The 15,750-nt window shown below is 43.3% G+C and overlaps 1 protein-coding gene across 1 annotated transcript in view; it reads right to left on the bottom strand.

Annotated features, from left to right (window-relative positions):
* galnt14 (UDP-N-acetyl-alpha-D-galactosamine:polypeptide N-acetylgalactosaminyltransferase 14 (GalNAc-T14)) overlaps positions 1 to 15,750 on the bottom strand; it is a 115,941-nt gene that overhangs the window by 18,105 nt on the left and 82,086 nt on the right. The window contains exons 8-12 of the mRNA XM_029733656.1: positions 14,927 to 15,011; positions 8,185 to 8,288; positions 6,394 to 6,520; positions 4,033 to 4,125; positions 551 to 634 (exon numbers count right to left, since the gene is read on the bottom strand). Coding sequence (XP_029589516.1) covers positions 551 to 634; positions 4,033 to 4,125; positions 6,394 to 6,520; positions 8,185 to 8,288; positions 14,927 to 15,011 — 493 coding nt within the window. The remainder of the gene's footprint in view (positions 1 to 550; positions 635 to 4,032; positions 4,126 to 6,393; positions 6,521 to 8,184; positions 8,289 to 14,926; positions 15,012 to 15,750) is intronic.

Genomic DNA, 15,750 nt, shown 5'->3' with positions numbered 1-15,750 from the left:
GTAACGTTACTCATATCCCTCATATCCTGCAAGCAATTTGTAATAGCCTATGACTGTACTTCTCTCTGTGTATTGCTCTCGTATGGCTTTACCATTATCTGTGTATACTCTCTCTCAACGAGACGTGTCCTCACCCTATAAACTTTTTCAAATCAAATTTTATTTGTCACATGCACCGAATACAACGGGTGCAGACTTTGTCGTACATTAGCTTTTTCTCAACTTGTGTCAATTCACCTGTTCTTCAACTATCTTTTTAAAGTCGTTTTTTCTTAGTATGCAATTAACAGTCGATCCAAGTCATCTAAAGGTCAGGCCATGCCCTCTCCTCTCTCCCCTGAGTCCACATTGTTAGTTTCAGTCCATGGGGTTAACCTAAACTAAATCATGCCTGGCTGTTGTTGTATCAGTCAGACTGAGCTGCAAGCCTCGGCCTCGGACCAATCAGGGGGCAAAAAAAGAGAAGCCTGAGTAATAAAAAAATGATCATGAATCTATTCTGAATTAAGCATAATGGGATGTGTGTGATTGGCCGGCCACACACACTCACTTGAGCTCTGGGTAGACGTTGTCCAGATACCACTTGAAGGATTTGCACTTGAGACTCTTGCGGAGCTCTTCCCTGCTATGAATGCTGATAAGAGAGAGAGAGAGAAAGAGAGGGAAATGAATGTTAGAGAGAGGAACCTTTTTTTATAATGCTGTCCTGCTCTTATCACAGAAAAGACAGTGCTACACACTCACACACAGGGAGGCACACACACACCTTATGGTGAACCATGTGGAATCCATTGGTGCAATATGTAATGCAGGGAGACCAAAAACACTTTTAAATAACCTAAAGGATATGGTTTGAACTGAACCGTCTATCCAGGTTAATCATGCTATTCTAGGTGCAATATGAGTATGTATTCTTTAATCTGTCTCTTTATCAGCCCTGCTTTTCTCTATTTGTGCATATTTCTAATACTGAATGTTGAATCAGATCTTCAACCAAAACCTAATTTTAGATAAATGGAACCTGAGTTTACAAATTATTTTATTTATTTAATTGACAAAGTTAAGCAACACCCAATACCCCCTGTGTGAAAAAGTAATTGCCCCCTTACACTTAATACAGTGAGGGAACAGTGAGAGACAGAATAACAACAAAAACATCCAGAAAAACGCATGTCAAAAATGTTATAAATTGATTTGCATTTTAATGAGGGAAATAAGTATTTGACCCCCTCTCAATCAGAAAGATTTCTGCCTCCCAGGTGTCTTTTATACAGGTAACGAGTTCAGATTAGGAGCACACTCTTAAAGGGAGTGCTCCTAATCTCAGTTTGTTACCTGTATAAAAGACACCTGTCCACAGAAGCAATCAATCAATCAGATTCCAAACTCTCCACCATGGCCAAGACCAAAGAGCTCTCCAAGGATGTCAGGGACAAGATTGTAGACCTACACAAGGCTGGAATGGGCTACAAGACCATCGCCAAGCAGCTTGGTGAGAAGGTGACAACGGTGCAATTATTCGCAAATGGAAGAAACACAAAAGAACTGTCAATCTCCCTCGGCCTGGGGCTCCATGCAAGATCTCACCTCGTGGAGTTGCAATGATCATGAGAACGGTGAGGAATCAGCCCAGAACTACACGGGAGGATCTTGTCAATGATCTCAAGGCAGCTGGGACCATAGTCACCAAGAAAACAATTGGTAACACACTACACCGTGAAGGACTGAAATCCTGCAGCGCCCGCAAGGTCCCCCTGCTCAAGAAAGCACATATACATGCCCGTCTGAAGTTTGCCAATGAACATCTGAATGATTCAGAGGACAACTGGGTAAACGTGTTGTGGTCAGATGAGACCAAAATGGAGCTCTTTGGCATCAACTCAACTCGCCGTGTTTGGAGGAGGAGGAATGCTGCCTATGACCCCAAGAACACCATCCCCACCGTCAAACATGGAGGTGCAAACATTATGCTTCGGGGGTGTTTTTCTGCTAAGGGGACAGGACAACTTCACCGCATCAAAGGGACGATGGACGGGGCCATGTACCGTCAAATCTTGGGTGAGAACCTCCTTCCCTCAGCCAGGGCATTGAAAATGGGTCGTGGATGGGTATTCCAGCATGACAATGACCCAAAACACACGGCCAAGGCAACAAAGGAGTGGCTCAAGAAGAAGCACATTAAGGTCCTGGAGTGGCCTAGCCAGTCTCCAGACCTTAATCCCATAGAAAATCTGTGGAGGGAGCTAAGGTTCGAGTTGCCAAACGTCAGCCTCAAAACCTTAATGACTTGGAGAAGATCTGCAAAGAGGAGTGGGACAAAATCGCTCCTGAGATGTGTGCAAACCTGGTGGCCAACTACAAGAAACGTCTGACCTCTGTGATTGCCAACAAGGGTTTTGCCACCAAGTACTAAGTCATGTTTTGCAGAGGGGTCAAATACTTATTTCCCTCATTAAAATGCAAATCAATTTATAACATTTTTGACATGCGTTTTTCTGGATTTTTTTGTTGTTATTCTGTCTCTCACTGTTCAAATAAACCTACCATTAAAATTATAGACTGATCATTTCTTTGTCAGTGGGCAAACGTACAAAATCAGCAGGGGATCAAATACTTTTTTCCCTCACTGTAACTGGTTGTGCCATCTTTAGCTTCAATGACCGCAACCAAACACTTCCTGTAGTTGTTGATCAGTCTCTCACATCGCTGGGGAGGAATTTTTGGCACACTCTTGCATGCAGAACTGCTTTAACTCAGTAACATTTGTGGGTTTTCAAGCATGAACTGCTTGTTTCAAGTCCTGTCACAACATCTCAATTGGGATTAAGACTAGGCCATGTCGTCCAAAAAGTTATACTTTTGAATCATCTGTCCATAGAACATTCTGTCCATCCAGGTGCTTTCAAGTGCTTTTTGGCAAACTTGAGTAAACTTTTTGGATGACATGGGTCCCATTATGCCTCGCAAAAACTAAACACTGCATTCCACAGTAAGAACCTCATACCAACGGTCAAGCATGGTGGTGGTAGTATGATGGTTTGGGGATGCTTCTGTCTGTGAGCTGAAGCTGAAGTGCAGCTGGGTCATGCAGCAAGACAATGATCCAAAACACACAATCAAGTCTACATGAAAATGGCTAAAAAGCAACAAATTTGAAGTTTTGGAATGGCCTAGTCAAAGTCCAGGCCTAATCCCAATTGATATGTGGCAGGACTTGAAACGAGCAGTTCTTGCTTGAAAACCACAAAAGTTATAGCAGTTCTGCATGGAAGAGTTGGCCAAAATTCCTCCACAGCGATGTGAGAGACTGATCAACAACTACAGGAAGCATTTGGTTGGAGTCATTTCAGCTAAAGTTGGAACAACCAGTTATTTAGTGTAAGGGTGCAATTCATTTTTCACACAGGGGGCATTGGGTGTTGCATAACTTTGTTTATGAAATCAATTAAATAAGTATTGGTCATTGTTGTGTAATGTTCACTCAGGTTTATCTAATATTAGGTTTTGGTTGAAGATCTGTGTCACAGGCGTCGAAAGGATTAGACCAAGGCGCAGCGTGTACAGTGCTCATTCTTGATTTATTTTATGAGAACACTTTAAACAAAATAACCTACGACCAACAGTTCCGTCAGGTAAAACAACTAAACGGAAAATAACCACCCACAAAACTCAAAGGAAAACAGGCTGCCTAAGTATGGCTTCCAATCAGAGACAACGAAAGACACCTGCCTCTGATTGGAAACCATACTCGGCCACACATGGAAAGGGAAACATAGAAACAGAAAACTAGAACAAATTCCCCTAGAAACAAACCAACCCCAAAACACACAAAACAACCCCCCTGCAATGCCCTGACCATTCTACTATGGCAAAATGACCCTTTTCACTGGTCAGGACATGACAATCTGATAACATTCAGTATAAAAAATATGCAAAAGTAGAGAAAATTACAAAGGGGCAAATACTTTTTACGGCACTGTTTAGCAGTAGAAATATATGGTGTGTAGAATTGTATAGGGGTGTGTCACTCACTCTCCGTAGGACTTGCCCCGTGCTGCAGGGCGAGCAGAGTAGTAGAAGAGCCTGAACTCGTCCATCCACACCTCCGCCGTCCGTCTGGTGTTCCTGCAACACAGCCAGTACAGCACACAGTAGGAGTCGGTAGGAGTTTACATTAAAACACAATCTCAGGGTGGGCCAGAATGATAGTGTGAAAACACCTAGCATGTATGTGACCAAAATAACCATAAGCCAAGCCTGCCCTCACATACTGGTCTCAAACACATTCCAAGAAAATGAATCATCTCGTTTGCTGGAAGAAAGCAGAAAAATAATACATGTTCTGATTGTCAAATGTACATATCATATTCTATGCATGTCTAGCTCACACTTTTAAACATTCTAGTAATGTAATTCCTCTGACACTGCTGATGCATACTGCGGCCCTCCTCCCGATAGATATGTAAGTATCTTGCTTAAGACGTTAAAGGTATCATTTACTCCACTTTCATACACCTCTTTTGACATTTGAAAGCCTCTTGCAAACTTTGGATTTGGGGTGAAGACACATTTACACGTACATTTCACTGCATCTCTAGCGTTCCACACTGTCCTGTTCAGTTAATTAAGCTAGTCTACACCCCTATCCTATGCTATCCACTTGGCCCTCAGGCAGGAATAAGACAGCCTACTGTCACAACTCACATCGCTCCTTTCCACCTTACACGGTTTCAGAAGGAAGCACACTCAACACTACTGCGACACAGACTGGCTTCTGAGCAGCAGCAGAAGATTTTGGGACAAAAAAGGGTGTAGCAGCTTGTAACACAAATTACAGTGATATTGTGCAGAGAGCGGAGCACAGAGAGTGCAGGTGAATAAATTACATATAATTATCAGAGAGCATGCTGAGCCACCAGCTGCCATTAGAAGCCTGGCTTTCTTTTCAGGACATGAAATCAAACATCATACTTGGAGTAATTATTCATTAACTTGGCTGAACTATGCTACACATACAAATTTTGTTGACAGGATTCATTAATTATTCATTGGGGGGCCTAATGTGTTTTGTGTTGTAAGTAAAGAGGGAAAGCTCATCAGTGAATGAACAGTGAACGCACACTGCCAGTCAGTCAAAGGAGAGGCAGCCAAGTCAAGGGGTGATTTCTGCACAACACATTTTCTGAAAACGGCTCTGTAATCAAATCAAATAGTGCGTAGTTCACTTTACATATTCAGTCCATGCTGTGACTTTCCTGAAGGCTAAATGCAAACGAGAAATACAAATTAAGAAAACTGATTCTGTCGATAATTGCATTGTTAACCAAGGGCAGCATTTCTGATTCATGCCAAAGTTGAACATTTGATTAAGAATGACATTATATGTAGACAAAACGTTTCAGAAAGAATAACAGAAATTGGGTGCATGTCACGTTCGTTGTAGGAAGGAGACCAAAGCGCAGCGTGGGTATCGTTCCACATCTTTTATTTAAATGTGAAACTTTGCACAACAAACAATAAACTACAAACAAAACACAAACCGTGACAAAAGAAGTGCACCATGCACTAACTCAAAATAATCTCCCAGAAAAACAGGTGGGAAAAACAACTACTTAAATATGATCCCCAATTAGAGACAATGATGACCAGCTGCCTCTAATTGGGGATCATACAAAAATCCCAACATAGAAAAAATAAACTAGAACCAAAACAACATAGAACTAAATAAACTAGATAAACCCCCCCAGTCACGCCCTGACCTACTCTACCATAGAAAATAAAAGCTCTCTATGGTCAGGACGTAACAGTGCACTCGTACGATCAGCTAACTAAAGCCCTGCCAAACACAGCAAGAACATGATTCTAATCCCCAATATGGAAAGAGAGCCAAACTACTATGATGTACAGAAGAGAATAGAGCTTAGCATAATGCATTCAAAAGACAATGTTTGGCAAAGCTTTAGAGAAAACTACAGCAATGTCTTCAATTTGTATTTACCACGTTCGCTGCAAATCTTACCCCGCTATTGGGTTGCATTGCACGAATACCGGCCAACAGCTCAACAACTCATACAGTACATATCGAGTGGTACAATGCAGCACTTATTTTGGTTGTTGTAGGCTGCCTTTTTATCTTGGAGCAGGCAGATAGGCCAATTGTAATAGTCATGGCTCTCACGTAAACAATGTTGAATACAGCTAAATAACTCATACAGTATATATCGAGTGGTACATTGCAGTACCTATTTTGGTTGCCATGGGTTGCTTTGTTATTTTGGAGCATATGGATAGATACAGTAAGATATAGGTCTTACTTGATGTAGGTGTTGGGTGCCTTTGTATTTTGGAGCAGGCTGTGAGATAGGATACAGTACAAATGGAGTCAAGTCTTACTTGATGTAGGTGTTGGCGTTGCCCTCAGGGAAGATGTAGGGGTGTTTCTTGCGGAAGACGTGGCCGACCCTGCTGCAGGGGATAATCTCTAGGCTCCCTCCACACATCCACACCCGGAACGAGATCTCTATAGGGGATCACACCCACAACACAACACACAAAACACAGCTACCATTAGTTATCATTGTCCCATGGAATAACTCAGGGGAATGTCCTGACACACAGAGAGCAGCACTGTACTGTATGTTCAGTGCTTGTAGACTGTATGAGTTATGGGTGAGAGGAGGTGCAGTGGGACAACAGAATCCTAAGGACAGAGCGCTCATATACTGTAAGATGGGGAATGGTTACAGGGGATAGGAGAGGTTAAATTCTAAGACACACAAAGTTTTGCATACAATGTCTTGATCATCTACAAGTGAAACCAAATTAAGCTATACTTCTGTTAAGACGTTATACTATTTCTCATCCCAATACAATCCATATCAACATCATCAGCATCAGCATCTGTATATGGGGCTCTGATGCCTTGAATATTAGATAACATGCTTGATGCCTCATATCTCATGTTTAAATCTGCCATGTCCAATGCTCACTTAAAGAAGCCACAAGAATGTAAATGAAGTCCTTCCATTGCCTGGTCTAATTTAGCCCAGACTAATATACTAGCCTATAGACATCCGGCTGTTGCTACACACCTGTCTTTCAAACCCAACAGAGCTGAAGTTTCATAGCCTCATTATCATTGTATATGCTGTGTTTTTCTTTTTCAGAGTAACATCTTCAACACTTTCCCAACAAGCCTATGAGCTTTTTCTGCATTTCAAAGTGTCAAAGGGAGCAGCGTAGGGAATAGTTTCCATCTCGGAGAGAAAGCGCAAAAGAGAAAAATAAAAGAGAGATGTGAAAGAGAGATGAAGAGAGAGAGAGAGAAAATAAAAGACTGGGGAGAGAGATAAAGAGAAAGAGAAAGTGTGAGAGAGAGAGAGCATCCTATTCAAGTCTTACTGTACCCCTGTCTCTGCTTTGTTCCCTAATGATCTGAAGCCTCAGCAGCAGTACAGACAGTGGAACCTGTCTGTCTAATATATGAACCCCAGCATCCTTCTGCCAGAGATACATGGGAGAGTACTCGTCAGCCTCCTGGCCTTTTTAGAATCTGGAACACACTATGAATCATCCCCACCACTACTACTACGGTTAGCTCGGGCTGCTGTGCACAACTCGCCTGCAGATGTACCTGACAGGAGCAAACATGAAGCAGGGAAGAGAACTACTAATGCTACCTATTGCTCCAGGGTTCTGGCTATGACTGGAATAGCTGAAATGTTTACACTCTCTCTAGCTTATTTGACAGTGGTGTGGTGTTATGCTGGACACTGATTGGTCATAGAAATTCTGCTTAATATTTGTGTCTTCTTGACCATTGACACTTTATAGTCAACTAAACAGTAAGTGTTACAAGTCCAACATATGGAGTGGGTTTGATTGATTTGAAAAATGATCACTTTAGGATTTTGGGGATTTGGGACTGTGGTAAAATAACCATTACAAACCCAAAGAGTATCCCTCAAAAACTTCCAACACAATACATCAACTGTCCCACTTAAGTAAGGAAAGTTCTCATGACTGCAACGCCCTTGAGCAGACAGAAGGACTGGTGTCAGCTATAGAGGCAGGCTATAAGTGCTGACAGACTGACACGCTGCTGCCATTCAGGTGCTCTCAGGCAGCCTAATCCCCCCAGCTACAGCCCAGGCCAGCTCCAGCCCAGTCAGCTGACTCACTCACCAAAGTTCTCCCCGCCCCAGATGTCCATGGCTGTGTCATACTTCCCCAGGTGGTTGAACCACGACTTGTCAATCACAAACAGCCCTCCGGCAATGATGGGAGTCCTGAGAAAGCGAGAGAGAGTATTCAGGGAATATTATTTTATGAAATATTGACCAAATAGGATATGATGGCTTCTCCCACCAAAATGTCAGACAGACATAAGGTAGTTTGGTGATGTTTTTGTAGATACTAAGAACACATTATTATAAATCCAGGTGGCTGGTAGAAGAGTCCAACCTATCTAACTCCTATCCATCTCCACACAGTTGAAGCTTGCTGATGTGAATAATGATGCTGGCCCGGCCTGGCGAGTCTCAGTGACTGTGTGTGAGCCGCTGAGTAAAATGTAAATTGATTGAGTGATACAGGAGCCAGCCGGCGGACAAACCCGGGCTGGACTGGCTGACAAGCAGAGTTTAAGAGGATACCTTCTCATTATCAGGCGGAAGCTGCACCCAGGCCCTCCACGGTGTGCCATCCGGGGCATATCTAACACAATACACTCACAGCACACGACCAGACAATGCAGAGGGAGAGAGAGCTGAGAGAGAAAGGGGAGAGGGAGAGGGAGGGGTAGAGAGAGAGAGCTCTCATGTTGCTGACTTCAAGGCAAGCCATTTGTTAAAGATTTTTGATTCTTTCATTTTGAAAGATGAGGAGCATCGTCTTATCTCTAGAATAGACACGCTGTGATGCTCTCTGGCGTCAACAACATATTCTCCACATTCATTTTCTCACAGCGGTTTCTCATTCCCTGTCTCTGTCTGAAGAACCTGAGTAATTTACACTGAACAAAAATAGAAACGCAACATGCAACAATTTCAAAGATGTAAGGAAATAAATCCATTCAAATAAATAAATTAGGCCCTAATCTATGGATTTCACATGACTGGGGATATCTGTTGGTCACAGATGCCTTAAAAAAAAGTAGGGGCGTGGATCAGAAAACCAGTCGGTATCTGGTATGACCACCATTTGCCTAAGTTGATCAGGCTGTTGATTGTGGCCTGTGGAAAGTTGTCCTTCTCCTCTTCAATGGCTGTGCGAAGTTGCTGGATACTGGCAGGAACTGGAACACGCTGTCATACATGTCAATCCAGAACATCCCAAACATGCTCAATGGGTGGCATGTCTGGTGAGTATGCAGGCCATGGAAGAACTGGGACATTTTCAGCTTCCAGGAATTGTGTACAGATCCTTTTTGACATGGAGCCGTGCATTATCATGCTGAAACATGAGGTGATATCGGCAGATTAATGGCACGACAATGGGCCTCAGGATCTCGTCACGGTATCTCTGTGCATTCAAATTGCCATTGATTAAATGCAATTGTGTTCGTTGTCCGTAGCTTATGCCTGCCCATACCATAACCCCACCGCCACCATGGGGCCCTCTGTTTACAACGTTGACATCAGCAAACTGCTCACTCACACAACGCCACACACTGTCTGCCATCTGCCCAGTACAATTGAAACCGAGATTCATCCGTCTGGAGTACGCTTCTCCAGAGTGCCAGTGGCCATTGAAAGTGAGCATTTGCCCACTGAAGTCTGAAGTCAGCTACGACGCCAAACTGCAGTCAGGTCAAGACCCTGGTGAGGATGACGAGCACGCAGATGAGCTTCCCTGAGAAGGTTTCTGACAGTTTGTGCAGAAATTCTTTGCTTGTGCAAACCCCCGGTCTCAGACAATGCTGCAGGTGAAGAAGCCGGATGTGCAGGTCCTGGGCTGGCGTGGTTACACGTGGTCTGCGGTTGTGAGGCCGGTTGGACATACTGCCAAATTTTCTCAAATGAAGTTGGAGGTGGCTTATGGTAGAGAAATTAACATTCAATTCTCTGGCAATAGTTCTGGTGGACATCCCTGCAGTCAGCATGTCAATTGCCCGTTCCCTCAAAACTTGAGACATCTGTTTTGATGTCCCCATATACAAAACTGCACCTATGTACAGTAATGATCATGCTGTTTAATCAGCCTGTTGATATGCCACACCTGTCAGGTGGATGAATTATCTTGACAAAGGAGAAATGCTCACTAACAGGAATGTAAACAAATTTGTGCACAAAATGTAAGAGAAATTATATTTTGTGCGTATGAAACAATTCTGGGATATTTTTTTTCAGCTCATGAAACATGGGACCAACACTTTACATGTTGCGTTCATATTTTTGTTCAGTGTAGTTTGACCAATATTCTTGAGGCAATACTACCTTCTCTGGTAATTCAAAATGTCTCCAGAGTGCACTCGAGGCTACGACTTAAAAAGTTAGCACCTAAATAGACACATTGACATCTGACAAAATACAACCCTCGCCAGCGAGAACCTTGGATGCACCCTGAAAACAGCTTTAGGCTGCATGTTTTCCTCCTTCATTTAAAGTCTTGCATCAGGACATGACTATTTCTGGTAGTAAACATAAAGATTTATGATATATTGATTCAGCTAACTATATATCAGCATAAAGTTAGAAACAGCTTATGAGGAGGCCCTGGGAAAGCCATTTTTTTTATTTAACCTTTATTTAACTAGGAAAGTCAGTTAAGAACCAATTCTTATTTACAATGACGGCCTAGGAACAGTGGGTTAACTGCCTTGTTCAGGGGCAGAATGACAGATTTTTACCTTGTCAGCTCAGGGATTCCATCCAGCAACCTTTTGGTTACTGGCCCGTCGCTCTAACCACTAGGCTACCTGACAAAGTTCAGCCCAGATACACAATAAAATAGAGAACTTGATGCTTCTCTATTTTCCAGAAAAAGACATCCTTTGTTGTATATTTCCTCTGCTGCAACATAAGTACAGTATCTGCCAGACCTGAAAGAAGTATTACAAGAGGAAAACCTAATTTGACAATGCTGTAAAACCCTGAGGTACATGCATCACCAAATACTCCCTAGTTATTGGTGTCTGCCATTAACTACTGCTGCTGCTTCCATTTTCCGATCCCACTTTTTTTTCAGACACTGTCCATAAATAGACACCCCCTCCCACTGGAGAGAAGTAATGACAGAAAATGACATGCCTATGACAAACAGATGATGATGATGATCATGGGATTGAATGACTGGGTGATGATGTGCCGGCAGCGACAGGACAGCAACAGGCTAGTAAGAGATGGAAGATGGGGGGGATAATGACACATTTGTGACTCAACATGCCCTACGGAGTCTAGTTTGCAGTGTTCTTTAAGTGATGTGTATTATTGGGTGGATGCAATGAGGAAGAGTGATTGGCAATGCATAATCTGTCTCCGTTGACCTTCTCTCGAACAAGCACACACGCACACACGCACACACGCACACACGCACACACGCACACACGCACACACACACACACACACACACACACACACACACACACACACACACACACACACACACACACACACACACACACACACACACACACACACACACACACACACAGGAACCCCATGCTCCAACCATCTGTGCCTCTTTAGCTCACTGCCTCTTCCAACACCATCTCAGTTTCAGTCCCACCACTCCTGGTAGGTCTCTGCTAAAAAGTGTGTGCGTGTGCCCGAAACCACACGTCTCTATCCATGTGTCTATCTCTACCAGTGTGAGGAGCAGACTCCATGTGACACTGCACCAGTCTGGGCACTTGGCCCATGCTGCCAGGCTGTGTGATGTGGGATCAGCTTCCCACCAGGCCTGGGTCTGTGCCTGGGCTATTAGAGGGCCTCATTACTCTAACACCCCCAGGGGCTGGGTGCTGGGGTGGGCACGGAGGGATGTAGGGTATTATACAACGGGTGGGTCTAATCCTGAATGCTGATTGGTTAAAACCACATTCCAGCCGGTGTCTATTCCACAAGTTGCCACAGGCTAAATCTATGACGTTAAAATGCCTATTTACTCTGTTCCATCTGACTGTGCAATTCACTGTCTAATCAGCCCAGCCAGGCAAATGATGAACTTGATCTCCGCTATAAAAAAAAGCATCTAGACATTATCTCACATTTCTATTAGAATAACATTTAGTTTTCAACAGCGGAGATTTGTATAAACCTTACCGTCTGTCTCTTTGACATTTGCAACATTGTTTCAATATTCAAATTCGATCTCCTGCTGTCCCATAGTAATGAACATGTCGGGAGTCGGGACGAGACAGACAGGCAGGCAGCTTTTCTCAGCCAGTCGAAATCATGAATCAGCTGGCATAATTTTTATTGATATATACAAAGAAATGTCAATTGAAAAAAGGTCAAATGGAACACAGCTAATTTGCAGACTTTCTAGCTTCAGTGTTACTGTAGCTGTGTTGTTGGCTAGCTCCTCTGAAAAATAGTGTCCTGACGAGTGAGCACATTTTCTATGCCAGGCAAAATCGCGCCTCATTGGCTCATTGTTATGGATGTATCGAAATAAATGTCACTAGAAAACAAACGCAAATGCACCTACTTTGGTGTTATTCTGGCTGCATTTTGATGTGACTGTAAGTTAGCCGTAGTTGGCTAGCTAGTAAGCAAGGGATAAGAACGTTGCCAGCCATTATGGCAATGCAACATTTAGAACGAATGACTGGGTCGCGTCCATAGATGTAGAACAAAAAGACTGAACAACTGGGTCGCGTCTCTAGCAACCCTAGATTTGTGTCGGGACTGTATCATGTGGAAGGATGAAATAGTATGAATAAATTCATCAAAATAAGAGAGGAATGAAAGATGGAAGTACAGACAGAAAGCTGAGTAAAGAAGTATGAAGAGGAAACTAGACGAGCTGAGGAAAAAGAAGAAAACAGAAAGAGAAGAGGAGGGAAGATGAGAGACAGATTGCCCTGAGCAGGGCTGAGGAACGCAAGTGGAGAGGCTCACCATCTTACTCATTTCTCAAGTGGAGGGAAGATGGCAGCCCACAGCCCAGCGTCTCTGACACTCTCACCAGCGCTCACTGGCAGGAGCCAAGGCTCTCAATCCCCGCACAGCACAGTGAATATTCATGATGGAAACACATGTGTGACAGACCGGCTCAATTCGGTCATATGTAGCAATTATTTTTACATTGGATAAAAGTAGAGACTCTAGAAACACTACAGTGGAGGAACAATGGGAAAGTACTTCTGCTTTGAAAGTTGATAAACTTGTAACCCCACTTTTGAGAAAATGGCCCTTGAATGTTTTGGTACACCTACTGGAGAGCTCTTCTTGTCCACACACACTCAGCATCGTTCACACCCTCTTAAGCTTTAGGCCCACCCATCTCTTTAAGGGTTCACATTTGAGGCTAAACATAGTGAGTACGGTAATGTACTAAACAACCAAAGATTTCAAGACTAAATACTGGTTTATACTACGTCTATCGATATGTCTGTATACAGTCGTCGCAGTGACATCATAAACATTCTATTGTCGTCCGACATCAAACTTGTTGTTGTCATTTTGAAAAAGTATAAACAGACAGCAGCCTGGTGGTCCAAAATAGCATAACTGGTATATTTTAACACCAATAAACCCATCCGTTTACAAATTAATTTAGTATATGTCAATCTAGCAAACCAGGTAACTAAAAGCAACTTTCTAAACAATGTTTTGGTTAGTTTCTAGCTTGTTAAATTAGCTGGCAATGTTTTAAATTGGGGCTAATTTGTATTCATTATTACAGAAACATAAACTCACAACAAGATGACTTACAAGTTAATGGCGAGCTAATTACAGAAAATAGCTTACGGTTGTGAGTGTGACGAAATAAAAGCAGGGCATTCTACCAGAGAATTTTAGAACTGAGACACTCGTTGGCATAATGTTATATCCTAATTTGACGTTGATGCAGGTCATGTTGTTCTCCACATTACCGTCTCTGGTAAACACACACTATATCAAATAAAAGTTTATTTGTCACATCCACAGGATACAGAAGGTGTAAATGGTACAGTGAAATGGTTACTTGCATAGTGGAGTCTTTTGTTTAGACATGTAGCTAGCTAGCTAAACAATAAACCATCATTCCAACTCATAATGTTACTACCCTGCCTGAATTTTGACAACAGTATCAAGTATTTTCATAGAAAATATGTTCCTTCATAGAAATGTGTGCTAGTGTTTTGAATATAAAAGTTGTTTATCTCTGTACCTAATAGAATAATTATTACCGGAAATGAACAGAGAGAGTGAAAGGGAGAGAGAGAGAGAAAGAGATGTGTGAGAGAGATCAATCAATCATTCTAGCCGAGCATTAAAATGACCTGCCCTGGATTCAGAGCCCTCCGGGGCCAGGAGGATTAAAGTTGATCAACTATTTTGGGCTGAAATAATGCAAAGGTGCTTTAACTGGCTTTAACTGGCTGTGGTCCCTCTCTGATCTCCTCTGGGCTGCATCCTCATTAGCTGTGCTGCTGCTATCTCTGCAGAGATCACTGGTTTAACTGCCTCTTCCAGCTGCTTGTTCTGCCTAGTCCGCCTCTCCCTCTCTCCTCCCTGATGGACTGTTCAGATCACAGTGCAGTGAAAGGCCACAGGGAGAGACTTCATTCCACTGTTCCTCCGCTCTGCTCCATCAGATGAAAAAGAAAAAACATGGCTGCATGCTGCCAGCCACTGGACTTAGAAACGGAGGGATGAGCTGTCAGGCAGGCACCCCCTACTCCCCTCCTCTATCCCTCTGTCCCTCTACTCTCTTCTCTTCTGCAGCCAGGCCAGACCGTCCCGTAATATCCGTCTTCATGCCTCCCTTCACTTACTTAATGGGTTCGGTGGGGTCAGCTCTCCTGGCTTTCTGCTCAGCAGACAACTGCTCCCACTTGAAATGTAGACTCCAGTCGAAGCCTGCAGCAGGGAGAGAGAGATAATCACAACACGAACTGGGAATGTGGGAGGGTGAGGGAGAGAGGGAGGGAGAGAAAGAGCGGGAGAGAAAGGGTAAGTCAGGGGAGGGTCAGGAGGAGAGTATTGCAGGTCAGAGAGAAGGGGACCAAACGACTAACAACAAAAGGATGATGGGAGGAAGGGGGTGAGAAGGAGGGTGGACTATGAACTATAAAGGCGGGGTCGATTATAAAGACGCTGCAGCAGCCTCTTCCTTCATCACACGCTTTATTAATCTCTGGCAGAACACTGTCAATAATTACAACCACCATTCCTGCAACCGTCTCCTATTTAATTACTCTAATGATTAATTATGGGCCCCAGCCCATTGGCTAATAGCTGATCTGGGCTGAACCTTGGGAATGACCTTTATCAGGCTTTACACAAGAGCTTTTAAATAGCCCTTCCCATCCTGTCCTGAGAGAGACGCAGTGCCCTTGATGTCTTCAAATAAATGCATATGAGAGAGCCAATGAATATTTGCTCTATTAATAAAGTACGTGGGTGTGTGTCTGTTTGTGTACGTGAACATGTGTGTGCGTGTGCACGTCTGAGTGTGTCTGTGTATGTGTCTCAGTATGTGTGTGTGTCACACCCTGATCTGTTTCACCTGTCTTGTGCTTGTCTCCACCCCTACCAGGTGTCTCCCGTTTTTCCCCCATTATCGCCTGTGTATTTATACCTGCGTTTTCTATTTGTC

Source organism: Salmo trutta, chromosome 35 (genome assembly GCF_901001165.1).
Source record: "Salmo trutta chromosome 35, fSalTru1.1, whole genome shotgun sequence".
Classification (NCBI taxonomy): domain Eukaryota; kingdom Metazoa; phylum Chordata; class Actinopteri; order Salmoniformes; family Salmonidae; genus Salmo; species Salmo trutta.
The sequence above is the reverse complement of the archived record's forward strand: the minus strand, read 5'-3'. Positions and strand labels throughout refer to the sequence as shown.